The sequence below is a fragment of the Hirundo rustica genome, chromosome 10, assembly GCF_015227805.2.
Source record: "Hirundo rustica isolate bHirRus1 chromosome 10, bHirRus1.pri.v3, whole genome shotgun sequence".
Classification (NCBI taxonomy): Eukaryota; Metazoa; Chordata; class Aves; order Passeriformes; family Hirundinidae; genus Hirundo; species Hirundo rustica.
In genome coordinates this window covers 4,661,240-4,671,120 of record NC_053459.1, presented here as the reverse complement: position 1 = coordinate 4,671,120, position 9,881 = coordinate 4,661,240, and the positions used below count along the sequence as shown (strand labels likewise).

Genomic DNA, 9,881 nt, shown 5'->3' with positions numbered 1-9,881 from the left:
TTCACTCCCACTGATCCTGACCTGCCTGACTCCCACCATCCAGACCGTGACATCTGCACTTGTATGAAGAATGTTGTGGGACGCTGTGTCCAGGCAGATGGAATCCCCCACTCTCCCCTTGCCTACAGATCCATCCCTTTCTTCCTGAGAGGAAAGCAGGTTGGGCAGGCACAACTTAGCCTCAGCAATTCATGCTGACTTCTCCCAGCCGCCCTCTTTTTCTAGAATTGTGCTCCAAACAAAGAACATTCATTCCGTGGTTTTCCCAACACGACAGTGACTCCTCTGTTGCTCTCTGGGATGGCCTTTCGGCCATTACTGAAGCTGGGTGGGACCCTTGGGTTCTCCAGTCCCCAAGGACCTTCCCTGATCACCATGGCCTTGCAAAGACGGTGAGAGCAGCTTTGTAAGGACACCCACCACTCAGAAAGTGGAATCTCCTCTTGCTGCCCCGACATCCCGTTCACATCACAGCTCCAGGTAAGCCACGTGATGAGGGAATGTTGAGTATCCCCATCAGCTCTATACAATTAAGAACCCCCTGCTTTTTATCCATGACCTGGGCAGTGCCAGTTGCCTGGGCTCCTCCCTTGGTGTTCTCTCATGCCTGTACCCCACACCCCTTCTCTCATGCCTGTACCCCACACCCCACACCAGATGGAGCAGCAGCATTGGCTGTGGAGGTGGGGAAGGACACAAAACCCCCTCCGAGCCAAGCCCCAGCCCCAGGGAGAGAGGAGTTCACAGGGTATCCGCTCACCCTGCCAGCAGGGAGATGCCAGAACGTATTTATAGGTCACTGCTGTCTCCTGGGGTGCGGCTTACGGACAAAAAAACGGTTGAAAGAGGCTGAGGGATTCCCCTGGTTGGGCCTACTTTGGTTTTGGCTATTTCAGTCTAAAATTGGGGCAGAAAGCGGTCATTTCCGAGCCAGATCTGACAGCTGAGTTTCCAGAGCCTTTACTGCAGCCCCAGCGGAGCTGCTGACTAGTCTTAACAGGGTCTGACCCATCCATTTTTCAGCTCTGCGCAGCCACCAGCCACACCAGGCTCCCCCATGACCCCAGTCCCACGCCCGGGAGGGGTTTGCCCTGCTGCCAGCCCCTGCCTGCACCATCCCTGGCAGGGATGGCCAGCCTCGGGCATCTCCCTCCATCACTTCCCAGGACAGTTCCATGGCCTTGAGCCCCCCGGCACACCCCACATCACCGACTGAGCCTGCCCACACCCAGGCAGGGACAAGCCCTCAGAATCGTCACAGCAACACTGCTGCACACTTCCCTGTGCCCCGTTCCCATTAAACACGTTTCACTAGAAAAATCCCAACAGTGCCACAGGAACAAAGCCACTCCAGTTCTCAGAAGGGCTTTTGAGTTAGTACGAACCACCATCACTTCTCCTTTCCCCTCAGGGACCCCCGAGGAGCAGAGCAGCACTTCCCCAGGTAGTGCTTGCTGCTCTGGGAGAGCCAGAGTGTGCTGTGAGCAGAGCTGGCTGGAGGAAACCCCCGGGCACTGCTGGAGCAAGTGCCCACAGGAGCAGGGCTTGCACAACAAGGAGGAAGGATTTCTCTTGTTTCCTTGATACATTTAATCCACCAGTCACTGGAGAAATATAAATCCATGACAAAATATCACCGGGGGCTATAATTTACTCTCCTGCTTTTCAATCAATATTTCCCGTTGTTGCAACTTGGGCTGTTTTTAATGGACTTTTCTAACCCAGACTGTGACTTAGTGAAGAAACAACACCCCAAAATGTGTCTTTCAGCCCTGCTGGCAACGCCTGTCTTTATCAGCACACGCCCATGGTGCATGATCAGGGTTGCCCACGAGTTTGGCAGTGCCAGCAAGGGCAGCGTGGAAAGTTCTGATTACAGAGACCCTTCTCCACAGCGCCCAGGTGATGTTTGCTCCAGCCTGGGGCACTTTGTGGAGGCTGCTTGCAGATCTGGAGGACATTTTGAATTGGCTACAGGTGGGAATAAATAAAAGGAACTGCTGGAAGGGGTTGGGGGGAAAGCAGTGCTAGAGAAAACTGTCACAGAATCCCAGAATGGTCTGGGTTGGAAGGGACCTTAAAAATCCGTGTGGTTACAACCCCTGCCACAGGCAGGGACACTTTCCTCTACATCAGATTGCTCCTAGCCCACTCCAACCTGGCCTTGAACACTTCCAGGGATGGGGCAGCCACAGATTTTCTGGGCAACCTATCCTTTCAGCCAAGGAATGTTTGATGTCATATCCACTCAGCTCTCACCAACACCAGCTGAAGGTTTCTGCTGAAGACATGTTCCTTGAGGACTCCCAGCGCTCCACCACCAGACACGGCCCGCACCTTTTGGGCACCGTGAGGGCAGGAATGGCAGCTCTCCCAGCACCTCCTGTCCTGCATCCACCAGGATTCCATCCTGATCACCTCGGAGGGGTTATCACCTGTACTCCTGACCAGCCGCTATCGCTGACTATTCCCGAGCCCTTCCTCTGCCATTAGTAAGGGCTGGACACCCCACACCGGGTTTTCACCATTTTCAGCAGCTTCTCCTTGAGCATGAGGAAGACGATAACGAAGGCCACCAGGAGCGTCAGGCAGGTGGGCAGAGCCAGCACCAGGTAGAGCAGCGCCAGGTCGGCCGTCTGCCACCGGCAGCTCTGCAGGACGGGCTCGGGCAGCGCGCTGGGGCTGAGCGCGTGGGAGCCGTGGCTGCAGGTCACCTCCCGCCCGTCGGGGACACGCAGCCCCTCCGCCAGCTGCAGGGCGTCCCACCAGCCCAGCGTGCAGCAGTTGTAGGGGTTTTGGCTGAGGTAGAGCTCCCGCAGGTTCCTCCCCAGCGGCACCTGGGCCACGTCCGGCGGCAGCGCCGGCAGGCAGTTGTCCCGCAGGTCCAGGCTGCGCAGCCTCAGGGTGCCCAGCGAGGCGGGGAACGCAGCCAAGCAGTTCCCGGAAAGGTCCAAGCGCACGAGGCTGTTGAGGGCAGAGAAGTCCACGGCTGTGGAAGAGAGGCTGGTGTTCCTCAGACACAGCACCTGCAGCGTCAGCGCGAGGTCCTGCAGCCAGCCCGGGTCCCCGGACAGCACCTGGCGGTTGTCAGAGAGGTCCAGGTGCCGCAGCGATGTCCCCTGGAAGGGGCGGCTGCTCAGCCCCCGCAGACCGCAGCCGGCCAAGGAGAGATGGGTCAAGGTCTCCACACCCCTGACGTCCACGCAGGGGAGGCTCTCGGCCTCACCAGGCTGGGGACAGAGGTCAACCCGGTTGCGGCTGAGGTCCAAGGTAGTGATCTTCCTGGTGTGGGTGAAAATCCCAGGAGGAAGAGCTTGCAGCCTGTTGGTGCTGAGGTTGAAGAGCTGCAGGTTGGGCAGGATGTCCCCAACACCCACCTTCACTCCCAGCTCCACCAGCTGGTTCTGGCTGAGGTCCAGCTCTGTCAGCATGGCCAAGGGGTCCTCCTCCGATACGTGAAATGCCTCCAGGCAGTTTTGGTTGAGCTTTAGGTGGGTCAGGGAGGGCATCTGGGCCAGGAAATCGTCTGGCAGGCCCCAGACCTGGTTCTGGCTCATGTCCAGGAGGCGCAGGGAGGAGAGGTTGCTGTGGCAGAGCTCGTCCCAGAGCCTGACCGTCGTGATGTTGGTGGAGTTGCCATCAATGATCAGGAACTGCACGGTGATGTTGGCCAGGGAGGTGCCGTTGGGGAGGCGCTGGTAGAAGCTCATCCTGTTGTCCTGCAGCAGCAAGGAGTGCAGCTTGCTCTGCCGGGGCAGCACAGGGAAGAACAGGAGGCGGTTGTGGGACAGGTCCAGCACCTCCAGCTCAAAGAGGTCATCATGTTGCAGGGTCAGAAACCACTCGATGACATTGTTGCTGACATTGAGCACCCTGAGCTGGGTCATGTCAAACCCCACCAGACACGGGAGGTAGTTGTAAGCTATGTTGAGCCTCTGCAGCCTCTGCAGCCCTTCAAAAGCATTGTCAATCTCAAAGATGTAGTTCTTCTCCAGGTTCAGCTCCAGCAGCTGTGTCAGGTTTGTGAAGATGGATGAGTCCAACCTCATGATGATGTTCCTGGCCACAGACAAGGACTCCAAGGAAGAGAGGTTCGAGACTAAAACTGATACCATGTCCTCCCTGAGCTGGTTTCCAGCCAGATCCAGCGTTCTCAGAGCCGGCAGAGCAGAAAGAGCAGTGGCTGTCAGCGAGTAGTTGGTGAAGAGCAGGTTGTCTGTCAAGGAGAGCACCTCCAGGCCTTGACTGCTGAGGAAGGCACCAGGCTCAATGAGCTCCAGCCGGTTCCTGGTCAAGCTGAGATGCCAGAGCTGGGGATACAGGAGCAGAGAGGCATTGCCCAGGACCTGGATAGTGTTGTCATCAAGAAACAGCTCCGTGGTATCGCCTCGAAGGTTTCCTGGGATGGAACTCAGCCATCTCCCAGTGCAGTCCATGATGCTCTGCACCTGAAGGAAGAGGTTAATATGTAACACCACCGTGGGAGACAGGAGATGAAGAGGAAGAAGTCTGGGGAGCAGAGTGAGGGGGGAGGAGGCGGCTCTTTGGTTATAGCCTTGGCACACCAGTCCACTCCAAGCCAGTAGCTGGGATGGAGAAGGTCTGGACGTGCTGAGTTGCCTGAGCTTTGCCAGGCAGGACCAAGCACTCAGAGGGGTGAGGGTTCACAAGAGAGGACTTACAAGCTCACAGCCCCCAGGAGATGTTGCCCAGGCTGCATCCATCCCACTTCCCCATCCCCCTGCCAGGAGGAGAAGAAGCAGGGAGAGACCAGGGAGCAGGGCCTGCATCTCAGTGGCGGCACTCCTGTGGAGAGGGAAGCAGAGGTGAGGAGGTCAGAAGCTGCAAACACTTCAACCTAAGAGGCCAAGGTGACCTGGGCCACCATGAGCTGTCCACGGAAGTAGGGGCACAGAGCCTTGGCATTGAGCCCACCCACCCCAGCAGAAGCCAAAGTGGGGCTCCCCCAGTTTGAGCCTGGAAGGCAGGGGATGAGCAGGGACAGGGGTGACAGCTCCGTCCCGCCCGGGGCAGCGCACAGGGGGAAGGTGCCATCAGTGCTGCACAGCTGCTCGTGAAGGCCATTGAGCTGCATCCTTCCAGCGGGGCGTCCCCCCATCAGGGCTCGTGTGCCCCCTCTTGGCACCAAACTCCCCCAGAGGACACCAACCAGTCCCCCACCAAGTCCCCCAGTGCCCATCCCTACTGGGGGTTCTTCCAGGGAAGCGGATGCTCTCCAGCACGAGCTGCCCCATTTCTGACCTGGTGGGACCGGAGCTGACGGCATTTGCATCTGGGGAAAAGCTGAAACTCAGGCAAATGAGCAGCGAGGGCTCGGTGAGTGTTTGACACACGGCACTTTCACAGCTGCCACTGCATGAAGGAGAAACAGGGTTATTTTTGGCAGCCCAGGTAGCCAGAGGGAGCAGGGCATGTCCTGGGCTGTCTCCTTCCTTGGGACAGCTTGTTGAGCCGGTGCTCTATCACAGCAGGATTTATTACTCTTGGGGAGATGGAGAGGTACTCTGCTTTCCCCAGGCTGCAACAGACACACAGCACCTTTGGCCCTTGGAGTCCAGCAGCAACTCATACCCAGGCACGATGGCAGGAGAGGACCTCTGCTGTCCTGGACCTTGGTCCTTGCTGCACCCAAAGAACACCAGTTTTGGTTCTGGCTCCTGAACCTTTCTGTAGAAACTCCCACTTTCCTTCACCCAGCTCAGCCTTTCTTGTCTTCTTCCAACACCAGAAGCGCCTCCATTCTCCCAGTGCTCCCTGGAGCTGCTTGGGATGGCACCTGCCCAGGCAGGAGAGGAGGCAGCAGCCCCAGCAGGAAACCCTCGCCCGCAGCCCTACACCAGAGCCCACATCCAAGAGCTCCGGGAGCTCCCGGGGTGCTCCCCACGCTTCACCCCGGCGTGGGCCCACTCAGCCACGGCTCTTCGAGCACGGGCATTAGCGACACACAGCCGCCACAGGTGCCCAGATTGGCACAGGGAACCCCCATGGTGTTTTCCCCCAGCACAGGTATCGGGGGGCAGGTACTCACCGCGTGGAACGGCGCGTGAGCTTTGGCACGGTCCATCCTGCGGCCCCTCAGCCGCGCTCTGGGGGCTCCTGGGGACAGGGGTGACCCGCGGGGTCAGCGTGCCAGCCGCGGGGTCAGCGTGCCACCCGCGGGGTCAGCGTGCCGGCCGGCGGGGCCGTGTCCCACCCGCCCCGTCTCTGAGCACCGATATAGCCTTTGCGGAAGGAGCCAACGGAAACTGCAGTCACATGGAGGCAGCGAGCGCGGCCCAGCTCTCGCTTACTGATCTCAACACTCCCAGCCCGGGTCATGCACTCGCACACGGCTCCCAGCAAGGAGGAACCACAGGGCCCGGGCAGGCAGAGAGGGGTACAGGGGGTCACGTGCCTCCTGGGGACAAGCCGGCCTTGCGTGGCGACTCCTCCACACAGCTCCAGCAGCAGAACCCCCGCTCGGGGTTTCAGGCCACGGAGGTGGTGACTGGGGGTGGTTCTGCCCTGCACTGCCATGCCACCGCTCCTGCAGGATGAAGAAATGCCACCCCTTTGCGTCCCTCCAGACCCCCTCCAGCGCTCAGCTCAGGGGCTCGACAGGAGCCAAGGGATGCGCGTCCCGTCGGGGAAGAAGGTGCTGTTATTTCCTGTTGCATCCCAAGCCAAGGCTGGACGTGTCCCAGGTGTTGAGACCCCAGCAACTCTGGGATGCCAGCGCCTGTCCCTCACATTGTGTGAGATTCAGGATGCTCCTATCCTGCTCCCAGACCTTTGGGTGTCCTGAGGCTGCTCTGGATTTCAGCAAACCCAGCACGCAGGGCACAAGTCAGAACCACCCAGATACAGGCACCTCCTGAGAGCTAGTCCCTGTGTGAAAGTCAGCAGAAATGGCTTTTCCTGCAGCTGCCAGGAAACAAAGATCCACATTTCCAAAGCAATATGCACAGGGAGGTCCCCTTCCTCCTCACCCCCATCTACCCCTGCTCTCCATCTCCCCAGCCCATGTCTCCCCCTTCCCAGGCTCTTCACACACCCCCAAGTCCCCAGCAAACCCAGCCTCTGAGGAGGAAAACTTTGCCCAGATCTACCTAGCTGGGAAAAGTTGAAAACTGTGGAGAAAGGATCCAGCCCTGCAGCAGGACCCTGTCTGGGATCAGCAGGTCTGTGCTCCATGTGCCTTGTGTGTTCCATGGGGCCAGGGGGATATTTGCATAGCTGGGGGTGAACTGTGTCACTGCAGCGCACCAAGCCCCCCTCCAAGGGACAGCCCAGCCAGGGTCTCCCCTCCCTGCCAGACCATGTGGCCTCCAAACTCCTGAAACCAGCAAAAATGACCAGGGAGATCATTTTCTTGCCGTCCCCCTAAATTTCATTTCTTCTGTAGGAGGAGGCTGATCTCTCCCATGTCACTCACAAAAAAGCCGTGCGGTTTCATTTCCTCCATTTTCAAGGAAGTTTGACGTATAAAAATCAAGAAGGAGAAGAGAGAAGTGAACAGGAGTGGCAGAAGCTCGCAGAAGGGCAAAATTCCCATGGCATTGCTCAAGGGCACACAAAAGGCTGAGATCAACGGATGACCACGAACTCCTCATCCCAAACCCAGCCACGAGTCCACGCTCAAACCCCTCACCTGGTGCTTGGAGGCACGGGAGCTGGCAGAGCTGCAAAACGTGGGCACCCTCGGCCGTGACCACACCCGGCTCTCTGGATCGGGAGGCTCCTGCGACACCTTCTGATGAGATTCCCTTTTGTGGTGCCACCATCAAGGTGATGGTGGGGTCAAACCAGCTTCCTCCTGCAGCCTGGCAGCAAGTGGGAGAGGAAACAGCCTGCTTCATTCCCTGCTTTGCCCCCAGCCCATCCCCAAAGCCAGGGCAGTGTAAGCCCTCTCCCCAGCAGCACCGTGGGCTGGCAGAGCCCCTGCAGGGCCCATCCAGGTTTCCCCCACCCCGCTGTCCCTGGAAAGCAGCCCCACTCCAGGGCTGACCCCGCCGCTCTGCGCTGGGGCATCGGCAACAGTGCTGCTGCTCTTCACACCTTCCCCCACATCCTGCAACTGCATGGTTCTGAAAAAGTCCTGAAGCTGCTGCTTGTCCCCTCCTTTTCCTCCCCTCACACCCCACCCAGACCTCTCAGTAAGGATCTGATGTGTGCTTTGAGATGTGTGCTTTGAGATGGGTGCTTTGTTTCTTAATTATCAGCGCAGTGAAGGGACAGGGATTGAGGTGCCAGGAGCTGCTCCTCTGATCAGCCCTTCAGGAAGCTCCAATGCAGCTCAATGGCACAAGTGGGTTAAACTGGAGGAGATTTGGCTGCTTGGAGCCGTGTCCAAACGTGCAGCTGCAATTCCTGCAGCTGTAGGAGAGGATTGGGAATCCCCTTACGGTTTCACACCCAGTGAGCTCCTTCCATTCCTCCCACCTCCTCCTCCAAACAATCCTTTTCCCTTAACAACCTTCAAATTGCCAAACACAACCCGAGAGCAAAGTCGTGATAAGAGGGGCAGGCTCCCAGTTTCTCCTGGAATGCACCCAGCGCAGGACCCTGGGGAAAGGAGAAGCTGCAACAGGAAACAGCAACCCCGTCACTGAACGTGTGTTTTCCTGCAGGAAATGTGATTTATTCCCAGGTGGAAGCACCAGAAGGGTCACTCATGGTTCACACAGCAGCAGGACCTGGTGAGTGGGGGAAAAGGGAAACGGAAATATTTCTCCATGGGCTTCCTTGACTCCCACTGGGATGGAAAACTGGCGAGAATTAAAGAAATGGTTCTGCAAGGGATGATGGTGCAAAGCATCGTTAATGTAATTTATTTTATTTAATCCCCTACTCTAGATATAACAAGGGAAGCCTGAGGTCTCCTGTATCTCAGGAGTTGGCAGCAGAAGTAGTTGCCTTTAATTTAAGAGGAACTATGAACACAAAAAAGAAAAGAGAATTTGTTCCATGGGCGAAAAAGAAAAGCTAAAACGGACAGCTCAATGCCTGAAGCTTAAACTTGAGCTCTGGAGGTTCATCTGGCTGAATTTCCCAACGGGAATCCACCCAGTTTAACCCCAGTGTAGCTAGGGATGTGCACTGCTGTACAGGAGCGTGGGCTCGGAGGGCCCCAGCGCTGCAGCAGGGCTGGAGCTCTGCAGGAAGCACAGCTTCCCTCCCCTCGGGGCAGTTCCTGCAGGGGAAACTAAGGCACAAAAATCAAGGATTTAGAATCATCATTATAACCATCTTTTCCCCCAAGCTGTGGCCAAACCACCTCCCTGCTGCTTTACCTGGGTCCAAGGAAAGGCACGTGCCAGCTCTTGCATCTGTCGGTAAAGCTCCAGGCTCTGGTTTTGCAGTGACTTGTGTGTCTGGGAGCCCCTGGAGCCCCAGCACTCTCCTCTGGGATGACTCTGTTCCACCCCCTGCCACGGGCAGGGACACCTTCCACTAGCCCAGGGTGCTCCAAGCCCTGCCCACCCCGGCCTTGGACACTGCCAGGGATGGGGCAGCCACAGCTGCTCTGGGCACCCTCTGCCAGGGCCTGCCCACCCTTACAGCCAGGAATTTCTTCAATGTATTTCCAGCTGTCAGGAATCTCCTAGCTCTTGCCAGATTTCCTGATGGAAAGCAGGGTTCAAAGAGGACTTCTTTGTAGCCAGGATTAGCTCTGGACTGTTCTGAGCAGAGCCTGGGCTTGCTCACCCACCCTTGCAGCATCGGGCTGGCTGCCAACACCAGAGGAGTTGGGGCTGTGGGAGGTCAGGAGGGAGAGGGGAGGCAATAATCCCCCAGACTGACAACATGCAACAAGCCCACAGGGATCCAGGTGAACTGCAGCAAAAACAATTGGGAAAATTATGTATCCGGGCTTGGAG

The 9,881-nt window shown here is 57.6% G+C and overlaps 1 protein-coding gene across 1 annotated transcript; it reads right to left on the bottom strand.

Moving 5' to 3' along the window:
* Positions 1–1,617: 1,617 nt before the first annotated feature.
* Positions 1,618–7,774, bottom strand: NRROS (negative regulator of reactive oxygen species). Its single transcript, XM_040074311.1, has 4 exons — positions 7,652–7,774; positions 5,263–5,373; positions 4,683–4,806; positions 1,618–4,448 (listed from the first exon to the last, which is right to left on the bottom strand). Exons 3-4 carry the CDS (start codon positions 4,788–4,790, stop codon positions 2,490–2,492), a joined length of 2,067 nt encoding a protein of 688 aa, XP_039930245.1. The 5' UTR covers positions 4,791–4,806; positions 5,263–5,373; positions 7,652–7,774; the 3' UTR covers positions 1,618–2,489.
* Between the last annotated feature and the right edge of the window lie 2,107 nt (positions 7,775–9,881).